The sequence below is a fragment of the Tasmannia lanceolata genome, unplaced genomic scaffold (genome assembly GCF_043159265.1).
Source record: "Tasmannia lanceolata isolate RefF3 unplaced genomic scaffold, GAP_Taslan_0.1 ptg000018l, whole genome shotgun sequence".
In the NCBI taxonomy this organism is placed as follows: Eukaryota; Viridiplantae; Streptophyta; class Magnoliopsida; order Canellales; family Winteraceae; genus Tasmannia; species Tasmannia lanceolata.
In genome coordinates, this window is record NW_027518695.1 from 31306423 (window position 1) to 31333647 (window position 27225).

Sequence of the window (27225 nt, forward strand, 5' to 3'; positions counted from 1 at the left end):
CACACACACACATATATATATATATATATATATATATATATATATATATATATATATATATATATATATATATATATATATATATCACATGATTCTGTTTATGTGCATATGATGGTCGTGAATTGCAGATGTTTTCTCATTTTTATTCTTGATCAGCCTAAAAAAACACAAAAGGAAAACAAATTTGATCTTTCCCGTTGGGGCAGAGTGAAATTGACCTTCAAGAATGGTCTATGACTTATGAATTTTATGCTTTATACCCCACTTGATTATTCTACTTTCAACCAAAGTCAGTCTCAATAAAAAATATAATGCTACATTTCATTTGGCAGCAATGAATGGCACAACAAATTAGTACACTGATTTCAATCTCATCAAAATACCTTCGTTAAGTTTCGATAAGGATCGGATGCTCTACACCTTCCAACATTAGAACATGATAGCCCAGAGATAGTATCCTTATCCCGCGTTCATTCACAGTGCTAAGATGCTTGCATGGATCTATTAAAATGCTAGTTCCAGTAGCTTTGTAGGACTCTGTATGCACTCGCGTGAATCCAACCAACTTTTTCTGTGGCCCACCTTTGAAGTTATTCTCCTCTCTTGAGTATAACATAACAACATGGGTCCCATCCATGTCACCATTGTTGAGCACAGAGATCTGTACATGAAACCTCAATGTGTCGCAGGATGCCACGTCATTAATGTAAACATAGTTGAGTCCATATTTTCTTGCATATAAAGATTTCTTATAAAGATCAGTCTTAATGAAAGACCCAGACAAACTAATTCTGTCAGGAACTGCTAAGAATTTGTAACCATAGTTTGAATAGCTCAAGCCATGTCCGAATCCGTAAACCACTTCTCCGGTATAGAATCGGTATGTTCTTCCAGGGTAATTGCGTGAGGGGTCAGCGCGCATGTTCATATCATTCATGGGGACACTAGTGAAGGACTCTGGATACCAAGTCACAGGCAACCGCCCACCTGTTTCACTTCAAGATTAACATCAAATATCTTCTAACAGAGGTGTAGTTGAAGTATAAATTGATTAAATAACACCTACTTTAACAGCTTAATCTTTTGGAGTAATTGGTTGTTTCACATGTATACAATCCTAAAAAATGATGAAGATTACTAACCTGGATTGAATATTCCAAAGATGACATCTGCGACTGCTTGTCCACCAGCTTCACCTGGATACCCAACCCAGAGAATGCTAGCAATTCGCGGGTCTTCTTTGGCAAAAGAAACATCAATAGGCCCACCACCCATAATTATCAATATCAATGGTAACTTACTTTCTTGGGCAACAGCAGTTACAAGATCCATCTGTTTACCAGGCAACATTAGGCTCACCCGGTCGTGATCTTCAGTTTCTTGTGAAAGATCTAGCCCCATAACCACCACAATCACATCGGCCTCTTTGGCAACACGAATAGCCTCTTTAAACCCATCTTTAGAATCACATGATACATTAAGGCAACCAGTAGCAAATGAAGTGTCTCTTATGTAATCTCGATGTCCCTCCAAAAGACTCTTCGGATTGCAAGGAATACCTACATAATTCGAAACCAGATCACATAAGCATGAAAGAAAAAGTCACGATAGATTCGACGGGAACACGTTATATGCTTAGCAAACCTGTGTAGCCACCACCCAATTTGCTTGTGTCATTTGCGGCTGGTCCGATGATGGCTAATGAGGCAACCCTATTCTTATTTATTGGCAAAAACTTGTTTTCATTCTTCAAAAGTACAATACCCTGCCTCGCTGCTTCGAGTGCCAGATTCCTGTGTTCTTTAGTACATACATCCCGAGGTCCCAATTTTCCGAACTGCTGCTTTTCTGGGTCTCCATCAAAAAGCCCAAGTCGTAGTTGAACTGAAAATAGATTGAAAAGTGCTAGATCAATGTCCTTTTCTTGGACCTTTCCTTGTTTAACAGCTGACTCTGTGTGTCGAAGCAAATATGTTCCACAGTTGATATCCATTCCTGCTCATAAGGATGATATATAATTCGAATTTCAGAAAAAAAATTATGGGCATTACTTGGGACAGTCATGTTGAAGTATAAATGGTTAAATAACGCCAACTCTAACAGGTTAAGCTTTTGGAGCAATTGGTTGTTTCACATGGTATCAGAGCTATTGCCTCACGAAAGGTCCTGCGTTAAAAACCCAACAACTCCTTGATATTAAAAATCCACGTGTACAGCAAACCCAAAAGAGCGGGCCACATGTGCCACATGTACGGCCAGCCCAAAAAATAAGGGCCACACAAGAGGTGGAGCGTTGAAGTATACACCAACTCTAAGAGCTTAAGCTTTTTGGAGCAATTGGTTGTTTCCATAAAAAAAAATATCGCTATATTTTTTAAAGGGGAATGATCTCAGCACAACATGTTTTGATACATGCGCACACATAGCTTGTCTTTAGTATTTAAAGAGCCGTAAAAAGGTTATTATTATTCCCCAAAAGCACTTACAAGCCAATTAAATACTAGACGACAAGCTAGAGCGCGCAGTATGAAAACATGGTTCTGCTGAAATCATTTCCCTTCTTAAATTCTTGGGATTATTTTGGGATTTTGTTGTTTTATCAAAATATCATGATAAAATTGCTATATTTTGAAAATATCAGAGATATTTGTGATGATGTCAACCTGCTTTGAGCACATCTGCAACTGCATCTTCAGGAGTTGGAGCATACTTTTGATTTTCATAAATTATAGCAACGGCATCGCAATCAGAGGTAATGTATCTGCATTAGCCTTCAAGAAATCACATACAAGTACACCATGATCTTGGCATCCAATATAAAACAACATATAAACATTTTAGTTACTGTCAAACGACGAACTCTGGTAAATTCCGATAACAGCCCATAACTTACCCTTTGAATCCCCACTCATCTCGAACTTTCTGTAAGAGATCATGTCGTGCACATGCAGGGACCCCATTGACCTGATTGTAGGAGCACATCAAACAGCTAGCCTTACCTTCTTCAATACAACTCTGAAATGGTGGCTGATAAGTGTCCTCCAAATCTTGCTTTGATACCTGTAACACTGATACACATCATAAGAGATGCACAGCTAGCAATAACTCAAATTTTGTTTCACCTACTGTTCTAGGGATTTGTATAAGATGTCATCCTATAGGAGTTGAGAAAAATCTGGTTATATACAGAATGTGTCTGATAGAACCAGATGATTATGTAATAGGTAACAATAAGATATCAAAATTTACAAAGCTACATAGAAGCTACAATGAGACAAGGAGATGAGCTTTTAGTGCAATTAATGGCAGATTGAATGAATCAGTTAGAATTTCTGATTCTGTCAACCAATACTGGAGCACTTTCTACATCTCCGTGAGTTCTGTTTCAGGTCAGTTGAATTAACAGTTTATGATCAACATCAACATATCTAAACATATAAACTCAAAAATACCACAATACTAACTTGCAATCAAATAGATGTTGGGCAGTGATAAAAAAAAACCTGTAACCCAAGAATCTCATTCCTTAAAACAACCGATGGGGTCTCCTCAAGTCAGCACATGAATGAGTTTGATCAAATATTATCAACCTCATAGAGTATCTCGTAAAAAATCAACCTTAATCAGTCCATACGAAACGAGGACAGCTTACAGTTTATTTAAATTTTCGTTCATCTACTCCATTATGAGAGCTGCTAGAGAACAATAGGTATTCTCTAATGTACAACTCTAATCTGAATATACCTTTCAAAAAAACAAAAAAAAAACTCTAATCTGAATATAAAAATAATCAGAAACCTCAATACCTCACCAAACTGTTCCACCACAGTCATCCTATTAAAATAGCAGTAATAAAATTAGGCTACTGATATTGGCACTACCATGTTTTAATAATTGCACAAACTCGGCTTGTCTTTTCTTTTTAATTGAATTTTGAAAGCTTTTTGGGAACTCTAATAACCTTTAACAGCTGTTTAAATAATAAAAAGCAAGCTAAGTTAGTGCAATTATCAAAACATGGCTGTGCCAATATCAGCAGCCTAAAATTAAGGGCTGAACTCTGAAACATCCCAATATACAAAAAAAAAAAGAGGAACTGAGAAACAAAAAGCATACCTTAGCATTAAAAGTATATCTACTGAAATTGCCCCATTTCTCCAAATCATAACCAGTGAAATGCTTGCAACAAGCAGAGAGCATTAATCCCTCTCCATTCCCTGAACCCTCCAAAACCCTATTTTCACTAAACCGTTCATCACCTTCACTCCCAAACTGCCCCTGAAAACCCTTAACATACTCAACCGCATAAGCCGCGGTAACGGTCGGATCTTCGCCAGGTGTTTCTTGGCCCCTTCCCCATCTGGGGTCCCTAAAAATATTGATATTAGGAGCCCAAAAGGTCAGACCAGCCTGACCCACATTGTACATAGCCCTTGCTTCAGCCCCAATTGCTTTGGCAATAGAAAACCAAAGACTTTTATTAAAAGACGCCGCGGTGAGGAGCACTTGGGGGAAACTAGTTGCAGATTTGATGGTACCATTGAAGAGGACACCAGGGCCATTTGTGGCGATTCCATGGAGGGATTCAGACCACCATTGGTAGGCTGGTAAGCTGAGTCTTGGTATGGGTTTGACACCATTGGAAAGTTGTTGGATTTTTTCTTGAAGGGTGAGAACGGAGATGAGAGATTGGGCTCTAGTTGGGATTGGGAGGGAGGTGTTGCAGAATGGGTAGGTATTGTGTGGGGGTTTGCAGGGAAATTTGGGTTCTGGGTGTGTTTTGATTTTTTGGGAGATTGAGAACAAGATTGTGAGGATTTTGAGGAGGAAAGATGATCTCCATTGGGACATCTGGAGATTTGAGAGTCTGAAAGTTAGTTGGAGGAAGCAAAGAATGGACTTTGGCTTTTCTTGTAGTTGTTCTGAATCAGTCAGTGCTTATGCAGAGCATCTAGATCAAACATGGAGTCAAATCTAGATCCTAGATATTGTCCTAATTCTGAGATTTTATCTTGTGTGGGGCCCTATAGTCTACCAAATTTTAAAAGTACTGTACATCCCACTCTATAGGATGATCCAAACCGGCCATTTGATGGGCCACATCATAAATAAGTTGTGCTCAACGAATCATTTATATAGGATGGTCCTAGCCCTCCGATCTATAGAGAAACTGCACATTATGGAGCTTCGATAGATTGAGGGTTGGGATCATCTTATGGGAATGAGTTTTGGCGCACAATCTATTTAGGTTGTGGCCTATCAAATGGACGGTTTGGATCATGTTATGGAACCAGTTTTGGGGCACAATCTATTTACGGTGTTTGTCGTACAGTACGCTTTGAAAACTACTGGACAATACGGACTTACACCGTATAAAAAATCATTTCTCATAACAAAAAAAAATAAATGAGAATAGTAAGTAGGAAACATTCAACATCACAGCCCCATTTCAATAAAAAAAAAAAAAAACAGAAGAGCTAACTAAGTCTTCTCCTTCACATACTCCAGCTAAATGAGGTATTTTTTTTTTTCCTTGTTGCATTGGCATGTGATTATGGTGATGATATATGATGTTATGGCACTACCCACGTGGCTTTTTTTTGTCCTTTCTGTTTTTATGATAAGATAACTCTGACACCATATAAAACTCACCCACTTGGATTGGATGGATGTGTATGAACAGCATGTTGTTGGAAAAAATGACATTGATTCCAAGTTTGGGTTGTTGTTGCCACCCATAAATGAACAGCGGAATTACAATTTACAACTTTATCCCATTTGATGTAGGGCAGAACAAATACCCTTTCAATTAGGGGTGTCAATTGGTCCAATTCGGATTGGATCACCTACGTTGGTCACAATCCAATCAGATCACTTTTCAGTTGGATCCTTTTGAAGTGTTTTTCTGATCTTTCTTTCTGAGCCTAGTTCATGATCCATTTCGAATCAGACGGTCCATCAAAGTGTACTAGATCCTACTTATGTAGTACACAATTAGGGCTGATTGTTGGAGAAGGGAAAAGGAAAGAGAGTGAGGAGAGTAATAACGTGGTCAAAGTAAATAAAAGTAAATAATGGGAAAATGAAATGTTGTTTGTGATTTTGATTAAGATTTGTTAGTGTTATGAAAATATCCCTCAAAATAGACATAAATGAACAAAATATGAAGGGTATTTTCATACATCGGTGCCTTCCATTCGGATCTAGGATGATCCATTTGGTTTTGTGGCTACGTCTGGGTCACAATCCGAAACAGTTTTGAACCTTAGGATATGGATCCAATGGACACGGAGATAAAAATGACGTAGCCAAATTTGTCACGCCCCGAACTCCACCCTGGGCGTAGGACGTGGCAGCGCCGTATACCTGCAAGACAAGTCTCACAAATGTACACGGCTACAAAGCATTAACAGAAATAAAACTGGCATTCATAACTAAAATATCAAAGTAATGATTAATAATTGCGGACCCATTACAGTCAGATCAATCTTACCTCTCCCCTGAGTTAAAGCAAAAAGAATTAATAAAGTCTTTACATACTATTCAAGTACTCACTTCTTAGTAATTGAAATAACTAAACTAGTCTCCGAGCCAAAGTCAAAATCCAAAACTAAGCGTCCTTCTCCCCGTTAACCTCACGAGGATCAAAACCTGAAAATAATATATATCCACAGTCAGCTGAAAAGCTCAGTACATAATAAAGCACTACTCTAAGCACAGTCTAGCATATCAGGATTCAATAGGGTCGGATAGTCAAAGTCAAAACTGAGTTCAAAGGTCTTAACTGATTCATTAGGCACAAACAGTGATAAGTGCAAGTCAAATATAGTTCTAAATTTCAAATCTTAGTTCGGATCAAAGTCGGAGATTTCGGAGTTCATGTGCAGAAGGTTTAGAGTTCAAATGCACTTCAGAGTCATCGGCATGGTTCAGAAGACATGTTATTGCTTATACACCGACAGTCCACAGTGTTCGAAAACAGTTCCTTCAGTTCAGATACAAGTCGACAAGGCCAACGTTTTATCCCACTGACGGGGCAGAAGTTCCAATGTACTACCCCCACAGTGGGTCCAGAATTGCCAAATGTTTTACCCCCATATGGCAGGGTCCAGAAATTATCCAAGCCTCCATAGAAGTGTTCAAAATGTTCAAGGTTCATATTCAAATGGTTTAGAATATTCAAAGTTCAAACTAATAGTTCACAGGTTCAGAGTTCAGAATAGGTGTTCATAACAGCATTTCAGAACAGTTATTTCAAAGGTTCAGAAGAGTAACAGTAGGTGAAACAAAATAGCATGATGGATCAAAGCTAATTCAGAAGTTCAAAGTATCAATACAGGTTTTCAAAGTCAATACTGATTCAAATGAGAAGGGTTTATAATACCCAAAGTAGTACGTTATTACGTACCTCAAAGAAGTTCGATTCCTTTCTTAATTCGGACTACGATTCAATATCTTGATCTGAACAGAACATAAGTGACAAATAAGGGCCCATTTGAATAAGTTACGAATTTTCGAAGTTTTGGAAAAATAAGTCGCTCCGGTCGTCTGAGAATTACGGACGTTCGAGGATCCGTCTGTCGCCAAACTTGGTACTCAGGAACGTCCGCCATTTGCCGGACGTCCGCCCAACGCGCGGATCCAGATTTCTTCTAAACGCGATTTTTCACCGTTTTTTACACTAAAACGGTCATAACTCCTTCGTTTGGGGTTTAAAACACGCAAGGTCGGATCCGATGGATTCGTATCGGCGAGAGGAATCCATTAAATATTATTTCAAGCTCTGATTCTATATGTATATTTTAAGAAAGAAATCACCAAAGATTCTACGTCAAATCTCCAAAGTTCTAGTTTCTGAATTCATATTCATGTGTATATATATATATATATATATTGATTTTGAGTTCTTTGGAATCGTAAATCAACATCGGATCCATGAAAAGTCAAGATCAACCCAAAGATTCTTATTTCTAATTCAAATTAATCAAAGTTCTTGTTTATTTTCTCTTTTCAAACCCTTGTTTTAGGATTTCTAACTATTGAATTCTTTCATAGTTCATAGATCTTATCTAGATTCGCGGTTTTGACTCCGAATTCGCGATTTCCTTGCTCTTCTCCTTCTTTTTCTCCAATTTCTTTCTCTAGGGCTTAAACAAAACGTTTAGGGTTTGTTTAGCCATAAAAAGATGTATTTATAGGCTTTATTATGAAGCACTAATCAGAGTTAACATGAATAGACAAAAACGCCCCTCTTTTAAAGAGCGGGACGAAATTTAAGTAGGGTATTTTTGGGTATTTACATTCTACCCTCCTTACAAAAATTTCGTCATCGAAATTTATTTATCATGTACCTATGTTCTCAAACAGAAACAGATATTTCGATTTCATTTTCTCTTCCAGCTCTCAGGTGGCTTCACGTTCTGAGTGATTCCGACATTGAACTTTCACATATGGAATAGTCCTTCGCCTGAGAATTTGATCCTTACGATCCACAATACGGACAGGCTGTTCTTCAAATAACAGAGCTTCTCTCAGATTCAGAGACTCTAATTCAATCATATGATTCAGATCTGATATGTACTTTCGTAACATAGACACATGAAACACATTGTGCACTCCAGACAATGATGGAGGTAAAGCCAATCTATAAGCCACTTTCCCAATCTTTTCTAATATTTCATATGGTCCCACAAATCTTGAGCTGAGTTTCCCTCTAACCCCAAACCGCATCTCTCCCTTGGTGGGTGACACTTTCAAAAGTACCTTATCTCCAATCTGAAATTCTAATTTTCTTCGTCTAACATCAGCATAGCTCTTTTGCTGGCTCTGTGCCGTGCGAACATGCTCTCTAATCAAATGGATTTTGTCTACTGCTTGCTGAACCAAATCCGGGCCTAAGAGTTTTCTTTCACCCACATCATCCCAGCATATGGGTGATCTACATCTCCTTCCATAAAGGGCCTCAAAAAGTGCCATCTTAATACTGGCCTGATAACTGTTATTGTAGGAGAATTCAATCAAGGGAAGATGATCATCCCAAGATCTTTTCAAATTCATAACACAAGCCCTGAGCATATCTTCTAAAATTTGAATAGTTCTTTCAGATTGTCCATCTGTCTGAGGGTGGAAAGTTGTACTGAATTTAAGGGAAGATCCCATTACTGAATGTAAGCTATTCCAAAACCGGGATACAAAATGAGTGTCTCTATTTGATACAATGGTTTTAGGCACACCATGATATTTCACTATCTGATCCACATATAACCAGGCCAACCTTTCAGGTGTCAAGCCAGTTCTAATAGGTATGAAATGAGCTGTCTTTGTCAATCTGTCCACAATTACCCATGCGGAATCATTGCCTGAGGGAGTACGAGGTAGAGCTGACACAAAATCCATTGTAATCTTCTCCCACTTCCATTCTGGGATGGGAAGTGGTTGCAATGTTCCGGGTGGTCTCTGATGTTTTGCCTTAATCACCTGACAAGTGAGGCACTGAGATAGTTACTGAGCTATTTCTCTTTTCATATTATTCCACCAAAAATTTTCTTTCAAGTCCTTATACATTTTTGTACCTCCAGAGTGTACAGAGTAACGCGAACTGTGCGCTTCCTTCAAAATTTTATTTTTCAAAACAGAGTCATTCGGAACACAAATGCGATTACCAAACATCAAGGTACCATTATTGTGAGTTCGGAATTCAGATCCAGATCCTTCTTCTAACTTATTTCTGATTTTACAAAATTATGGGTCGGATTCCTGAGCTATTATGATTCTTTCTTGCAATGTGGGCCGTACTTGGAGTGCTGCCATCAGTACCCCAAAGTTTGGACCACGAATTTCTATTTCTGATCTTCGGAGGTCTTCTAAGATATACTTCTGAGAAGTAATCGAAGTTGCCAAATTCACATATGACTTCCGACTTAGAGCATCAGCTACCACGTTAGCCTTTCCAGGGTGATAGCTAATGGTTAAGTCGTAGTCTTTCAACAGTTCTAGCTAACGCCTCTGTCTCATGTTCAATTCTTTCTAAGTAAAGATATATTTCAGACTCTTATGATCTGTAAAGATTTCACAAGGTTTCTCCATATAGATAATCCCTCCAAATTTTTAAGGCAAACACAACCGCAGCCAATTCCAAATCATGAGTCGCATAATTCTCTTCATAAGGTTTCAACTGGCTTGAAGCATACGCATTCACTTTGGCTAACTGCATCAACACACATCCTACGCCTTTCTTCGAGGCACCACTGTAAATCACAAATCTCATTCTGCCAACAGGCAAAGTTAGGATGGGAGCAAAAACTAGGCTCTTTTTCAATTCCTGAAAGCTCTTTTTCAATTCCTGAAAGCTCTTTTCACAATCTTCAAACCAAACAAATTTTGTCCCTTTCCGTGTCAAACGGGTCAAAGGGGCAGCCAAACTTGAAAAGTCCTGAACGAAACGGCGGTAGTATCCCGCCAATCCCAAAAAACTACGAATTTCAGGAACATTATTCTGCATATTCCATAATGTTACTGCCTCAATCTTCTTTGGGTCTACTAAGACACCGTCTTTAAAGACCGCATGACCCAAAAAGGAGATTGAATCAAGCCAGAATTCACATTTCTTCAGTTTTCCATAAAGCTTCTCTTTTCTTAAGGTTTCTAAGACAACTCTTAAATGATGCTCGTGGTCAGATTAACTTCTAGAATATATCAGAATGTCGTCAATGAACACAACCACGAACTGGTCTAATAATGGTTTGAATATTTTGTTCATTAGATCCATAAAAGCTACCGGGGCATTGGTTAAACCAAATGGCATAACAAGAAACTCATAATGGTCATACCAAGTACGGAAGGCCGTTTTCGGAATGTCTTCTAATTTGATTCTCAACTAGTGATATCCCGATCGAAGATCGATCTTGGAGAACACACATGCCCCTTGCAACTGATCGAACAAATCATCTATCCGTGGAAGCGGATATTTATTCTTTATGGAAACCTTGTTCAATTCTCTGTAATCTATACATAATCTCATACTTCCATATTTCTTCTTAACGAATAACACTGGTGCTCCCCAAGGTGAAACACTGGGTCGCACAAAACCCTTCTCTAAGAGTTCTTCCAACTGATTCTTCAATTCTTTCATTTCTAAGGGTGTCATACGATATGGGGCCTTAGAAATAGGTGCCGTTCCAGGAGCTAGGTAAACAGAAAATTCAATTTCTCTATTCGGACGCAGAACTGGAAGGTCTTTAGGAAACAAATATGGAAACTCCCTAACCATAGGGATATTCTCAATCTTCATTTCATTATCATTGACCTCAACTACTGAGGCCAAGAAAGCTTCACAACCTTGTCTTAGAAGTCGACAAGCTTGCATAGCAGATAAAACCACAGGAGTCGAGTGAGCTCCACTCCCTTCAAAACAAAATTTTCCTTCTCCAGGGATTTCAAAACTCACTATCTTTTTATTGCAATCTACTGAAGCATAATGGGTAAACAACCAGTCCATTCCCAAATTCACATCAAAATCTACAGCAAGATAAGATCTGCTAACAGTTCTCTATTTCCAATTATGACAGAACACATCTTACTAATTCAGTTAGTCAAAATTTGTTTTCCTACTGGGGTTCTAACACACAGATCATAACCAAGAGGTGAAGTAGGTAAACAGTGTAGTGTAACAAAGTAGATGAAACAAACGAGTGTGTAGCACCAGAGTCAAATAATACATAACCATAAAAGGATGCTATAGGCAAAGTACCTAGTACTACTGTGCCAGCGACCTGAGCGTCATGATGAGTGAGAGCATAAGCTCGAGCCCAAACACGAGATCTTTCATTCCTTTGCTGCCCTTGAGAATTAACAAGTGCAGCTCTACTCTGAATAGTCTGAGTTTGAACTGTCTGAGCTCGAACAGTAGGCATCCCCTGAACTGATTGGGCATCGCCCGCTGGATGAGGACACTCTGCAATTCTGTGGCCTACCTCGCCACATTGGAAACAAGCCCCAGTATTCCACCTACAAGTCTCAGTAGGGTGGTTGCTTCCACAACGTTCACATTTAGGGGCAACTGGTCTATTCGATGCTGACTTATTCTGATAGCCCCCACGATTTTCTTGCTTTCCTCTAGGCTCTTTGAAAGCAGGAGGTTTGGGCGCTTACTGATTCGGGGCTGATCCACTAGGATCTTGTCCTTTATTTTCACCTTCTCTATTTCTTTTCTTCTGATTAGCTTGAGCATAGGCTCTAGTTTTCTGATGAACTTCTTCAAGTTTCTTAGCTCTTCCCACCAGATCTTCATAAGATTCGGGGGTCGTAGATCCAACGACCCCTTCTTCAAATACATAGCCAATCCAAATTCGAATTTATTTCTCTTGGCTTTGTCATCAGGTACCAAAGAAGGTACAAAACGAGCCAGCCTATCAAATTCCGCTTCGTAGTTATCCACGGTCATATATCCTTGCACCAACTGGGTAAATTCCTATGCATACGGTACAGAGTACTGCGAAGAAATAATCTTGCAAGAAACTCGGTGCGAAACATCGCCCAAGTGAATGGTCCCCGATGGTGCTCATATTTTCGTTGGATTCCCTTCCACCATTGGAGGGCTATCCCTTCCAACATATAGGTGGCATATTTCACCCTGCTTCATTTCTATTAAAGTTCATTGCCTCAAAGGCCTTTTCAGCATTCTTTAGCCAAGTCTCGGCATCATCCACCGTAGTCGATTCTTTAAAACATTTCGGCGAAAGCCTCATAAATTCAGAAATTCCAAATACTTGATGTGGCTGTCCTGCCACTGGTGGTACTTAAACTTGTGGCTGCTGCTGTTGAGGTTGCTGACATTGTTGATTTGCCAATCCAATCATGGCTCTCATGAAATTCCTCATTTCAGTTATTTCTTGTTCAATATTATCTTGAGGCGGAGGTACCCCACGATTCTCATTCTGTACTTGACCTCCTTGAACTGGAGGATCCTGAACTACTTGTTCTTCTTGAACACCTTAGTTCCGATTTTCTTGAATTTCTGGCTCTCCTTGAGCCACATTCTGATTTTCCTCTATAATATCATTGAGGGCTCTAGTATGATTGGCTCGAGTTCCACGACCACCACGTCCTCCTTGAGTTCCCATAATCCTAAATCCAGTCCAATAGAATGTTTAATCAGCAACTATCTAGAATATAGCTACATACATATATTGTATTCATACAGTAATACAAAACACTCTCATTTGGAGCCAATATCTATTCATCACATATTCCTCATGATTCTTACCAAATCACAAACTCGCATGCTTCCCAAGCGTTCCCAGGTGCATTTGAATTTATAATTAGGATCTGATCGCGCGACTGATTTATGTGTTGCCAAGCGTCCCCGATACACACAAACCTATCAAGCGCTTCCTAATTGCTCCTTCTCTAAATCCCCAGTTCTCACAATCAAAGTCCCTTGTTCAAATGATTCTACCTAGGACCTAAAGCCTAAGCTCTAATACCACTTTCTGTCATGCCCCGAACCCCACCCTGGGCGTAGGACGTGGCAGCGTCGTACACCTGCAAAACAAGTCTCACAATTGTACACGGCTACAAAGCATTAACAAAAATAAAACTAGCATTCATAACTAAAATATCAAAGTAATGATTAATAACTGCGGACCCATTACAGTCAGATCAATCTCATCTCTCCCTGAGTCAAAGCAAAAAGAATTAATAAAGTCTTTACATACTATTCAAGTACTCACTTCTTAGTAACTGAAATAACTAAACTAGTCTCTGAGCCAAAGTCAAAATCCAGAAATTATCCAAGCCTCCACAGAAGTGTTCAAAATGTTCAAGGTTCATATTCAAATGATTCAGAATATTCAAAGTTCAAACTAATAGTTCACAGGTTCAGAGTTTAGAACAGATGTTCATAACAATATTTCAGAACAGTTATTTCAAAGGTTCAAAAGAGTAACAATAGGTGAAACAAAATAGCATGATGGACTCAAAGCTAATTCAGAAGTTCAAAGTATGAATACAGGTTTCCAAAGTTAATACTGCTTATGAGAAGGGTTTATAATACCCAAAGTAGTACATTATTACGTACCTCAAAGAAGTTCGATTCTTTTTCTTAATTCGGACTACGATTCAATATCTTGATCTGAACATAACATAAGTGACAAATAAGGGCTCATTTGAATAAGTTATGAATTTCTGAAGTTTTGGAACAATAAGTCGCGCCAGTCGTCCGAGAATTACGGACGTCCGGGAATACGGACGTCCGAGGATCCGTCTGTCGCCAAACTTGGTACTCCCGGACGTCCGCCATTTGCGGGATGTCCGCTCAAGCCCGAATCCAGATTTCTTCTAAACGCGATTTTCCACCGTTTTTACACTAAAACGGCCATAACTCCTTCGTTTGGGGTTCAAAACGCGCGAGGTCGGATCCAATGGATTCGTATCGGCAAGAGGAATCCATTAAATTCGATTTCACGCTCCGAATTCCATATGTATATTTTAAGAAAGAAATCACCAAAGATTCTACGTTGAATCTCCAAAGTTCTAGTTTCTGAATTCATATTCATGTATATATATTGATTTTGAGTTCTTTGGAATCATAAATCAACATCGGATCCAAGAAAACTCAAGATCAACCCAAAGATTCTTATTTCTAATTCAAATTAATCAAAGTTCTTGTTTCTTTTCTCTTTTCAAACCCTTGTTTTAGGATTTCTAACAATCAAATTCTTTCATAGTTCATAGATCTTACCTGAATTCGCGGTTTCGACTCTGAATTCGCGATCTCCTTGCTCTTCTCCTTCTCTTTCTCCAATTTCTTTATCTAGGGCTTAAACAAAACGTTTAGGGTTTGGTTAGCCATAAAAAGATGTATTTATAGGCTTTATTAGGAAGCCCTAATCAGAGTTAACATGAATAGACAAAAACACCCCTCTTTTAAAGAGGGAGACAAAAATTTAAGTGAGGGGTATTTTTGGGCATTTACTGGTCCATTGACAGCGATACTTACAATTAGGCATGACAACCAGGCGAGTTTGCCTTAACTTGTAAGGAGGTAAAAGCAAATCAAATAAGATGAACTGACAGATGAAGTGCCGGTGACAATACCATCTCCTGTAAAGAAATTTGTTTTTTTTTAAAGCATACAAAAAATAGTTAATATATATGGAGAATTTATATGATGCTCGACCGTCAAAATAACAAAAAATGTGTTTTGACCAGATCAAAAATGAAAGGCTAGGTGGTTTGCCACCTAGCCCTTGTAAATTACCCAGTCCGCCATCATATAAAAACTCATATATAATTTTGTTAATTTCATTACGTATGTCCCTTTCATTTAAGAATTTCCTTTTGGTTCTATTATGAAATAGATTCAACCTCTTATATATTGTTACAATTTTCATCAAGTGATTGGATTTGTTCTTTTTCTTATGTTTGGTTCGGTGGAGTTTTTCCTATTTGTCCGATTCTTATGGGTTTTTGGGTGAAGTTGGATTTTGCCATTATCGTCATCCCAAACCCCGAGGCTTACATATTTGAAAGCATCTCATTAGACATGAGACCCAACAACATCAATCAAAGCTCCTTTAACTCTCCCAAGTTACAACTACATCAACAGAGTACTCAGCAGTGTCAACTGAGTTCTAGACCGCATCGAGTTGACTAGGATTTGCTTTGGCCGCATTTTGACCCACATCCGCGTCTTGAAACACTGAGGAGAAGTAGCGGACCATACAAAATGGACTTGAGAGATGGTGAGTGGGTCTCATTCCTACTTCACCTGGGCTTTGGCTTGGGGTTGTGGGAGGCAGACCCGATAACATGCATTGACATGCCAATGGTTACCTAAGAGACATCTCAAGGAGTTCGCTGAAATATTGCAAGCAAACGAGGAATGGCATCTCAAATCCAACCAAGCGAGGAGTAGTTGTGTGAGGGTGTCTCGGAGAGTAGTGGAATAAGAAGTCAAAAGGGATGAGCCAGGCATTTGATTTGTCTGGAATTACCTCAAAGAATAGGGTAAGCAGTGTTTGGTTGAGTGGCATATATCAGAGAGTAGGAGAATAAGTAGGGAGTGCCATTACCAATATAGGGAGAGAAAAGAGAGAGGGAAGAGAGAAAGAGAGAGCATTATTCTCGAGAAAATCCAAACTAAATTCCTTGTTTTTGGAAGAATTTGGTTGGAAGGTCATAAGGAAGGGACAAGAAAGCTACCTCACCCGACATACAATTATCATACAATCATCGCCTGAGAGGCATCCAAGGGAGTCAAAGGGGAGTCCAATGCTATTTTGGCAACCAAACATTGAATGAATTGTGTGCATCCAAGCGAAATTCGGATGGCTGCCGAGCTTTTGTGCAACCAAACACACCTACTTATTCTCGGGGATCTGAGGCCTTTCAGCCCCCGCCAAATTCAATCTCTCTAACGGTTCATTTGGTTGGTGTGGAAATATTGTTTCTTTGGGTATGAAGAGTAAATTAACATCAGTTTCCCTTTCTCCTGAACTTTCCTTGTCAGCAAAGAATTTACCAAATAATAAAGTTCCCTCACAAATCAAGTGGAAAGTGAAAGTTACTTGAAAGCATGGTTTTAAATTTCAGTTTTGGTACCAGTTTCGGACCCCACCGAAATCTAGCGAAACAAGCTAAACAATATTTTATTCCATAAAAATTTCGGCCGAAATTAATTTTGGTAAAATGTTTAATTAATTTTAAAAAACCAGTTTTTTGAGTGAAATTTCAGGAAAAAAAAAGAAATTTCGACCGAAATTCCAAAATTTTGATCCAAATTTCGGACGAAATAAAATACCATTTCGGGTATATGTGATTTAGGTGTCAGTCTGGACCTAAATCCGAAATTTCGGAAATTTAAAACCATGCTTGAAAGTTAGAGTAAAAAACAACTTGCATTTGACATAAACAGCTTGCATTTGACAAATTTGGAGCCGACAAAGATGGTCACAGGAATAACAAATGGCAACCAAATAACACTAGGAAAAGGAAAAGGTGTACCATTACTTTGATTTTCCAATAAAATCTGCAACCAAATGGACCCGTAGAAAATTATACCTTTTTACTTTCCTTCTAATTGTACTTCATGTACATCCAAACAAAACCGGGTGATCGGGTGGAGAGGGAAGAGAAAGTGAGCCAGAGGGTATGTCTTGTCGATGATAAGGGTATTTTCATCTTTTTTCTTAAACAAAAACTACTGGTGATGCTCTCTCCCAAGTCCCAACAACCACCAGTGTCATTCTCTCTCTATTTCATGGTTAACAGTTAATTTGGTAGTCCAGAAGAATTCACTCTTAAAACTGAACAAATACAGCATACAAGCCAGAGTGCTCTCATAATAGTCCAGCTAGCCATATGTTCCTCAAACCCAACTACATAAATCTAAGTGGGTTGAGTGAACACATTTCATTAACTAGTCACTGGAAAGAATCAATGCCTATATTGATTTCAATTTCTGACAACACAATCTATTGAAAGAATATTGGGCTTTCTTCACAGAACACATAGCAGATTTAAGGATGTGGGCAGCTCAAGAAGCCACCGAGACTAAAACCATAGAGTATATGGCTTTCCCCAACAGTAGAATGTTTCCTCAGTTCTCTGTGTGCATCTCCTTCGCAATATCGCTCGGGAGATCAGGACCGCGAGGAATCTTTCCTGGATAATTGGTCGAGGAGGAACCCGACCCCGTCATGCTGCAGATAAGAAAAGCCATGAGTCAGAACATAATTATGATTAATCAGGAAATAAACGGATTGATAAGAATGTTCTTGAGAAGGTTTTGCACAAGACACTCACCTTCTGTCAACAATAATCATGGAACGCAGCTCACAATTGGCAAAGCTGTGAGAGTAAATAGAAAAAAGAACAATGAAGCCAGTTTAGTACTTCAAGCATATATCCGCTGAAACTAAATAGATTGCGGCTCAAGTTTGCTTTGCTTCAAATTTCTGGTAATAGATAGAAGATGCAGGATATATTTGCTGAAACTAACAGATAAGATGCAGGATATATTTGTTGAAACTAAGTAACACGGAAAAGCTGTGGGAGCAAACATAAAAAAGAGCAATGGTAGGCATTAATTAGGGAGGTGAGCATACGGTTGCTGAAACTAAATAACATTTCAGCACAAGTTTCCTTCAGTTTAGATTTTTCGTAGTAGATAAATGGTGCAGGCTACTGCCAAGAAGGAATTTCATAAAACCATTCACTAGAGTATTATTAAAGGAAGCTAATCAGCTGTTATATTGGTGATTTGACTGTCAACATTTGCATGCTCATGGAGAACTAGCATTATTTTTTAGCTTTATCCCAATTAGTTGCACAGGGAACCTTAAAATTAGTCACAACACTCATCCTAGTAGATGGGAAACTCACTTCCAAAGAAGCTCATTTAAGAAGACATGTTATTCTCATTTTCCAAAATTTAGAAGCACATTTCCCTCACGCTTATCATGCATTTCTCTTAATTAAGAGTATACTTTCTCCTACTGATAATGCTGAAAGAGTATATTTTAAAAGTAATGTATTTAAAACTTAAAAACTCATCTTTATTTTCAAATAAAACAATACACAATGAAATTTTCTACAGAGTGAGTGATCTGACAGAGATATGAACTTCCATATTCTTCAAACCCCAAATAACAAAATTCAAGTATTCAATTATACACGTTAATATGGAGCTGACATAGACACCCTTAAAATTTAGGCATGAAACCCATATTGATTTGTCCTATATGTGAAAAAGAAAAGGCAAATCAAATAAGAAAAAACTGATAAGATGCAAAATGCCTGTGATGCCTAATTTAAGATGGGAGCAGGAAGGACGAAGGAAGGAGATTAAGGGAAGCTGAAGCTAGGGTTTGGGCTGCACAAGAAGGGGAATGTTAGATGGGTTTTCATAAACTTGAGTTATGAATAATCTTGAGTTAAATGAACTTTCTTAAACTAGAGTTAAGAAAGTTTAAGAAAGTTTCTTATAACTTAAACTTGAGTTATGAATAATCCAAAGAATCCCCTAAAATCTTTACACTGGAAATTACAAAAATATCAATCTACTCCAAATAATTGCAACTATGCAATTGACGAATGAAGTCAAATAATATTGAAAATCCAATGTCCCAGGTGAGTATGGCAACCCGAGAGAGAGAGAGAGAGAGAGGGGGTGGGGGGGGGGGGTGAATTCGGTTTCAAAAACTTTTCCCAAAAAGTGCGGAATTCAAAACAAATGGGAAAACTAACCCTTAAGCACAAATGAAAGTAAAAATCAAATGCACACAAAAAGAGTAGAGAAGAAAGATAGAACGTGTGCACCGAGATTTTTAAGTGGTTCAGTCCAAGCCGACCTACTCCACTCCACCAAGACTCTCGATGGCTTCACTAAAAACGGATTCCCTTAACGGAGGGGAATCAACCCAATTACAACTTCCGCAGAAAGCTCCGTGTCTCCCACACTCGCTCTGCAGAGATGGCTCTGTGTCTCTACCAACACTCGCCAAATACACTACTTGAATGTAAAAAGAAGAAAAAATAAAATCCCTTTCAAAGGGTTACAATGTTGAAGAAGATATACAATTTGAAGCCTATAATCCAAATCCTTAATCCAAGATTAGAGAGGAATAAACAAATTTCCTCACTCTTAAATATATTCAAATAGGTCTTAGGAATCTTGGAAGAGTGTTTAGAAAAGATTGGAACACACACACACACACACACCCAAGTTTCTTCACTCTTAAATATATTCAAATGGGTCTTAGGAATCATGGAAGAGTGTTTAGAAAAGATTGGAACACGCACGCACGCACGCACAGATATATAGCCTGCACCAAAACTAGCCGTTGTAGACTTTCCAATGGATAGTTCGGAAGCCATTCGGACGCCCGACCAACTAGCCATTGGGAAAAGACAAAATTGGCAAAACAGTGTTCGGAAGTCTGATGGGGTATTTGGACGCCTGACTCGGGTGCCTGAACAATGCTTCGGGCGCCTTTGAGATTTTGAACTTCTCAGATAACTTTTTTTAGCATGTTCGGACGCCCAAATACTTTCCTCAGATGCCCAACTTCCGATGCCCGAAGGCAGTTTTCCAGATTTTTACGCTTTAACTTGTAAAATTCATATCTCATTCATTTCTTATCGGATTTCGACGTTCTTGTGCTCTACGGACATTAGAAGAACGAGATCTATCTGTTAAAAATATTTTCAAAAATATTTAAAAATGTTTTGGACTAATTTTCCTAGGATTAAGGTTAATGGTCAACTAAGTATGTTCCGATTTGGTACTTGTCTTTTGCTTACCCTTTGGGCTTTTGGTCTATTCATTTTACTTTACTCTTTTGTATTATTTGGGAACTTATTAGTGACATATTTATGCCTCAATAAACCTAATATAAGGATGGATCTTATACATTCTAAAATGGACTCAAACACACTTGATCTTCTCTTGAATTCTCCTCTTTAAGTCCACCATTGCTCCTTGGATCTCCAATGACTTTGGCACTCCAAATATGGTCCAATTAAGCTCATTGGGCTTGATCCAAGCTTCTTGATTGCACACTAATGAGATCTACAACTAAAGACACTCAAACACATTAGTGAACTAAAATCACTTGTGTTTGAAATCATCAAAACAAGAAGGAAATGCCAAGGGTGGGAACCATTGGGCTTACAAATATTCTATGTATTTATAAGATTGTTATTATTCCCTTAATACTTAAATTATTATTGGGAAGAATCCTCGTCATCCAACATCTGAGGACCTTCTTCTCAATTCTTTTGAAAAATCTCCGTATAGCCCTACATAAAATGAACCTGCAATTCAACTTTGAGAGCCCACTACATTTTCTTTTCTCCTTAATGCTAGTTTTATTAGATGGATCAATAGCAGTACTGCAGTACACAACCTCTATCTCGTCTGCATATTCAGCAGCCCCAAGACCGCTTCTCATATCAGGCTCAGAAACAATCTCAAGCATCAGAAACCCCGCTCGATTCATGTCCAATGGCAAAAGAATTACAGAAGTCAATAGGCCCATGAAAACATCAATTACTAGTTCTCAACTGGAAACCGAAAACACACGCAAAAACAAAAGATGCGGAGAGGAATGTCGCAGAGAGGAGAGCCCAGCAGATTAAGATCACATGGACCTTCTCATTGAAGAATAGATCGGGGGATTAATCAGGAGAGGTTCGCTAGACATGCAGTCGATAGAAGTGTGGTTCAAGAGAGGGACAATCTAGATCATAGGAGATGGAACATCCAAAGAAAAAGAGAAGGGAGGAGATTTGTGAAGGAAGTGGAGAGGCAGAACCATGGACGCTGGATCTACAACAAGTGCCACGGTTTTTAATTTCGGACAAAATATTTTGATTCGGAAAAATACCAGATTTCATCCGAAATTTTTTGGATTTCGTTAATATTTCAGTCAAAGTATGTGAAACATGCGACATTTAAGATTATAAAACCAAAGTATGTGAAACATGCAATTTCTATCGAATGCCAACAGTTCAAAAGAAAACCTGACAAAAATTAACTTCACTTGCAGAAAAAAGAAGAACAAGCAGATTCCTTTTAAGATATTTCTATAAAAAACGACAAAAATAAAAAGAAAAACTAGTGGTGAAGAATCTTAACTAGATTCGGCCGTAATTTCTTACCGAAATATCCCCCCCCCCCCCCCCCCCCCCCCCCCCGCCCCTCCCCCCCCAACACACACACCGAATGTGGGGATGGTAGATACTTTCTTTGCAACTGATAGTAGATTTGGGACGATCGCTTCCCTTGACTGTTCGAGCAGCTTTAGGTTCAGTGATGAGGTCGGAAAATTGTGTTTTAGGGTTCTTGATGCATGCCCAGAATTGCACCTCTTAGCCGTTTAGGTGAAGGGAAGTGTCTTTTGGGTTTGTTAACGTGGAGACAAATGTGGCAGGGGTAGGGATAGAGGTGTTGTTGTGGGGAACTGTACAGGACACCTTGGTCGATGGTGAGATCATGACACACGACAAGCAAAGGTGGCTTGGAAGGAAGATGGTGGCGGGAAGTTGGAGACAATCATATTGCTTATGGGGACAAGCCCTAGTCATGCCTTGCAGGCATTGCATCGGTTGTGGTTTCTTCTGATATGGAGATGTTGATAGGATCACCCTTGTTAGTGGTGTGAAGAGGGGGAGATTACTAAGTTCGTTCGTGGGGGAGATATACCACATGGTTAATCCCAATGTTCATCGTACGACAGATTTGGACACTGGTCACCAGATTGATGCAGGAGTTAATGGGTGGAAGGCATCCTATTTGAATTCTGAACATAACATTGAGTCTTTATCTCGATGCCCGGGGACGGGTTGGGGGGGGGGGGGTTCCTTGGACTGACATACATAATGAGACAGGTGACGTATTGATGTCTAGGTGACACCCAATGCGTGGGTTTAACAACCATGGGATTAATAGATTCGATCTTCCTGCAGGAGGAGAAGCGCAAAGGATTTCACTTAACAATCCCAGACTAGATCAGTTCGGGCCGCTAATGTTAATGAATTCTAGTTAGCATACCTTCGAAGATGGGGGATCCGATCATCACTCCAACTTCTCAGGCTCTAAAATCCGTCCCCATGTAACAATTGAGTCTGAGAATTAGGTAGGATGAAAGCATGGATTTGACTTATGGTGGAAAACTACTCAAGGGTGTCATGCATCTACTCCCAAGTATGTCTCCCAAGTATGTCTCTTCCAATTACACGTTGTCAGTCTCCTTAGTGAGACTTGTTTCTGTCAAATACTTGATTTGTACGAGGTAGATAGGCATTTCGAATCAACACTACTCCTGTCGGTTTGTGTAAACCGAAGCTAATTTCTTGTCATTTTTTTCTCCTCGTTTATCAGATCATTGAGTAGTAGTAGAGATTTTCTCTCTGGTGAGGGTGTCTCGAGGTCATAGGATACTGATTTCTCAAGTAGGGTTGATTTTTAGGAATCTGGAAGGTTCGAAGGGCAGCTGGAAACCAGTAGGGTTCGGGATCTGCTTGGCCTTCTCTAACTAAGGAAATTCAGATGCCAACGGAACGTAGAAATCCAACTGTGCTTTCTCTCAAACCCATCAACCTCTCCTCGAAGGGCTTAGGTAGGGAGTCTTCTGAGACGGATCAAGAAGCTAACAGGGGGAGCCCCCATTAGGCGTATAGAGGGGCGAAATTATTGGCTCGTTCATGGTAGAGGGATACTGTGGATAATCCAAGTGTGCACCTTGATATGACACATTTGGACGTTAGTCCCTAAATGGCTGCAGGAGTTAATGGGCAGGAGGTGTACAAGTTGAATTTTGAACATAACATGGGGGGTGGGGGGAGGACTTCTAGCTAACGGACTTATGTTCCTTTTGTCCATCAAGAGTTGTGCTGAGGTCAAATATGATCCAGCATATATTGATCGCTGATAGGAATCCGCACGAATGAGGACTTCCAGTTGCGTTTCTAAAAAGGGGAGACAGTATATTCCTAGGCGCTTATGTGTGTGTGTGTGGCGGGGGGAAGGGGGGGCATTTCGTAAGATGATCCACACACAAGTTGTAACAAATATCAAAATTCTTCAATCAGATAATGGAAGTGAGTGCATTTATCACACTCTACAAAATTATCTAATGGAGAATGGTATTATGTTTCAAAGTGTTAGAAATGGAGCTAGGGTTAGAAGAGAGGAAGAAGAAGAAGAAGAAGACTAGAGATGATGGAGAGTCTCCATTAGGGAGCTCCTCATGTAAATGATGTATATATAGGCCCCAAGTAGGGCATGTACAATGACTACAATAAGCCTAATCTACAAGTAATGACTAAACTACTCAAAATACATGTTATTCAACACTCCCCCTCAAGTTGGAGTGTATATACTATGGAACTACAGCTTGCTATAAAGGAGACTTACAAAAACAACTACAAATAACAAAAAGTACATAAGATCATACACAAATTCAGCTTGGTATAACACTCCTCAAGCTGATGTGATAAATACATAATGAAAAGTGTTGGAATATGTAACTTGCCTAAGGGCATTTAGGACTTTGTACATTCCTTTATGTTTTAGTATAAAGATATAAGTTAGGGGGAGATTACCCTAACTCATTCATTTCTCTCTCTAAACTTTCAGTTAACATGGTATCAAAGCCTTAGGGTTTTCTGATCCATAGGGTTGTCTATCAGCCTCGACCTTCTCTGCCACCCTCACATAGCCGAAACCCCCCTTCCCTCTCGTCGCGAAACCCTAACCCTAACTCCAGCCAAATTTTCATCTTAGGCAGAATGGTACGCTGCCTTTTTTGCCCCTCTAGAAGGAGTCGTTTCCTCTGAGTCGAAGGTACCAGCCCCCCCCCCCCCCCCCCCCCCGCCACCATCTTCTCTTTCCCTGCGCATAACCCCTGGTCCTCTCTCTGCTCGCCCCCTTGCAGCCTGCACCTCTTGGCCGTAAATTTTTTTCCAGGCACGAGGATTTGCACCCCCACAAAATTCCCCGGAAACTATTTTCTGCCCAGGTCGGAAATTTTTTTCCAAGAACGAGGATTTGCACTCCCCCAAAATTTTGCAGGAAAATATTCTCCCAGGCTGGATTTTTTTTCCAGGGAAGAGGATTTGCACCCTCCAAAATTTTCCCGGAAAATATTTTCTGACACCCCCCCCCCCCCCCCCCCAAATTCACTTTCTTGGATTAGTTTCCAGGGCTGCAATCCGCCCCGCCCCTGAAATTTTTTTTTTCCAGCCCCCAATTCCTAGGTCTGCAAGTAAGCCCCCACCCCAAGTTTTTCAACCCACATCATTTTTCCTCCTCTTCCTTTCATCCCTCGCTAAAACCTACGACTCTTTTCTCCCTCTTACTATGTGTTAGATCTTCATCTCCTATCCTACTTTGATTCTTGTTTGTCTTTGCGGCTCCTCTCTACGCCCCTAGTTTGCCCACCTATTCAGTTATCTACTGTTATTCGTCTTGATTTGGATTGTCTATTTCTTTCTTGCTTCTTGTTATGGAGGCGGTGATTGACAATCCTTCCACCGGAGTGGCTCCTGGTGTTCGTCCGACACCGTCTTTGGCGTCTTCTTCGTCATCATCTCTCTCTGTGGATGGATCATTCCCACAGATCACTACTGTTAAGTTGGATGGGGCAAACTACGTTACTTGGAAAGCAGCTGTCGAGAAGTATCTTATTGCCCGTGGGAAAGCCTACGTCATTCGTCGTGATCCTCCTACGACGGATCCCACCTTTGATCGATGGGAACAGGAGGATGCTCTTATTTGTACCCTTCTGTGGCAGAGTTTGGCCCCTCACATCTCTGGGCCATTGATGCTTCTGCCTACTGCGAAACGGATCTGGGATCAGGTTACTCTTCTTTACTCTGGCGTGGCAAACATTAGTCGGATCTGCTCTACCTATTCTGAGTGGGTGCGTTTCCGCCGTGGTGATCTCCATCTTGCCACTCATTACAGCCACTTCGTTGGCCTATGTCAGCAGCTTGATGTTTACATGCCGCTTACCACGGATCTCACAGAGGCTGCCCGTCAGAGGGATCAGATCCGTGTTATGCAGTACCTTGAGAGTTTGGGTCCAGAGTACATGATCTTCGTCAGCAGATTATCGGTTATGGCGATATTCCTTCCCTTACTGAGGTTTACTCTCGCGTCCAACAGTGCTCTCCTGGTGATCCAGTGATATCTGTTCCTATTGATGGTTCTGCTCTCGCGGCCTATGATGGCAGTACTCGTCCGCCTCGTGGTGGGACCTCCTCTGGTTGTGGCCGTGCCGGCCGTGGTGGTGGTCGTTCTGGTGGTGGCCGTGGCCGTTCTTTTTGCACTCACTGTCAGCGCGAGGGACATTATATTGACCATTGCTATACCCTACATCCCGAGCTTCGTCAGGCACGCTCGGCTCACATGGGTGCTACTACTGCTTCTGCTTCAGATTCCGCTCCCTCTGCTTCTGTTCCTGCAACAGCGGATTCTACCTATACCTTATCCCGTGCCGATTATGAGGAGTTCCAGCGTCTGAGGCTCAGTTCTCGTCCTCCCTCTGCAGGTTTCGCCCAGCCAGGTAGTTCACCCACTACCCTTCTATCTAGCTCAGGGTCATGGATCATTGACTCTGGCGCATCCAACCACCTGACTGGTAACTCTTCTCAGCTTCATTCTTTTCGCTCTTTCTCGTCTCCCTCTCAGTCTATCACCCTTGCTGATGGGTCCACTACATCTATCACCGGTGTTGGTCATATCTCCCATAATCCTGCTCTTACCTTATCTTCTGTTTTATGTGTACCAAAATCACCATTTAGTTTACTTTCAGTTAGCCAAATTACTAAATCTCTTCACTGTTCTGTCTCATTTTTCGCATCTTACTGCTTGTTTCAGGATCTCTCGAGTGGGAAGACGATTGGAACAGGAGGTAGATGGACTCTATCGTCTTGACTGCCGGCCGCCTACTGTCTTACATAGCTCTGTGGATACATTTCAGTGGCATTGTCGCCTAGGGCATCCTTCACTTCAGCGGTTGCAACAGACTTCTCTGGTTCCCGGATCTTTTTCTAGTTTTCAGTGCGAGTCCTGTGAACTCAGGAAACACCGTCGTGTGTTGTTTCCGTCCCGGGTCATTAGTCGAGTGTCTAGTCCGTTTGAATTAGTCCATTCTAATGTATGGGGACCCTCTAGGGTCGCGTCTAGTACTGGCTTTCGGTATTTTATTGTGTTTATTGATGACTTCTCACGCATGACCTGGTTATATTTACTGAAGAGTAGATCTGACGTGTTCTTTGCTTTTCGTACATTTCATTCTGAAATTAAGAATCAATATAATTGCAATATTAAATGTCTTCGTACTGACAATGCTAGAGAATACTTTTCTGATACTAATGGCTTTCAATCCTCTCTCTCCCAATATGGGATTCTACATCAGTTTTCTTGTGCGTACACCTCTCAACAGAATGGTGTTACTGAGAGGAAACTTCGTTATTTGCTTGAAGTAGGTAGCACTCTTCTTTTTCAGATGAGTGTTCCTAAGGCATACTGGAGTGATACTCTTCTCACGGCGTGTTTCTTAGCAAATCGCCTTCCTCCGTCTTAGAGGGTGCTTCTTCTTTCGAGATTTTATCTCCTGGTAATGAACAGTTTTCTCTGATACCTCGTGTATTTGGATGCGTTTGTTTTGTTCATCACCTTGGACCTGGCCGTGACAAACTCGATCCCCGGTCTGA

General features: G+C 40.1%; 2 protein-coding genes across 3 annotated transcripts in view; both read right to left on the reverse strand.

The window, feature by feature from the left end:
• Positions 1 to 234: 234 nt before the first annotated feature.
• Positions 235 to 4938, reverse strand: LOC143849788 (putative beta-D-xylosidase 6). Of its 2 annotated transcripts, none has more exons than XM_077358982.1 (6): positions 4117 to 4938; positions 2894 to 3060; positions 2664 to 2761; positions 1645 to 1884; positions 1143 to 1559; positions 235 to 987 (listed from the first exon to the last, which is right to left on the reverse strand). In XM_077358982.1, exons 1-6 carry the CDS (start codon positions 4849 to 4851, stop codon positions 389 to 391), a joined length of 2256 nt encoding a protein of 751 aa, XP_077215097.1. In that variant the 5' UTR covers positions 4852 to 4938; the 3' UTR covers positions 235 to 388. The 2 variants fall into 2 exon arrangements, with proteins under 2 accessions (XP_077215097.1, XP_077215096.1); XM_077358981.1 differs by having other exon boundaries at positions 1645 to 1995; positions 4117 to 4937.
• A 12337-nt stretch (positions 4939 to 17275) lies between these two features.
• Positions 17276 to 27225, reverse strand: part of LOC143850923 (Phosphoglycerate mutase family protein) — a 47693-nt gene continuing 37743 nt past the window's right edge. The window contains exons 9-10 of the mRNA XM_077360211.1: positions 17806 to 17850; positions 17276 to 17702 (exon numbers count right to left, since the gene is read on the reverse strand). Of these exons, the coding sequence (XP_077216326.1) occupies positions 17600 to 17702; positions 17806 to 17850 (148 nt within the window). The 3' untranslated portion in view covers positions 17276 to 17599. The remainder of the gene's footprint in view (positions 17703 to 17805; positions 17851 to 27225) is intronic.

Bases quoted from the DNA above. Each gene is read 5' to 3' on its own strand.
- LOC143849788 (XM_077358981.1), bottom strand. From the start codon at position 4,851: ATGTCCCAATGGAGATCATCTTTCCTCCTCAAAATCCTCACAATCTTG. The intron at 3,061-4,116 runs GTATGCTTTTTG...TCAGTGTTACAG, and splicing joins GATATACTTTTAATGCTAAG to GTATCAAAGCAAGATTTGGA. The intron at 2,762-2,893 runs GTAAGTTATGGG...AGGCTAATGCAG, and splicing joins GATGAGTGGGGATTCAAAGG to ATACATTACCTCTGATTGCG.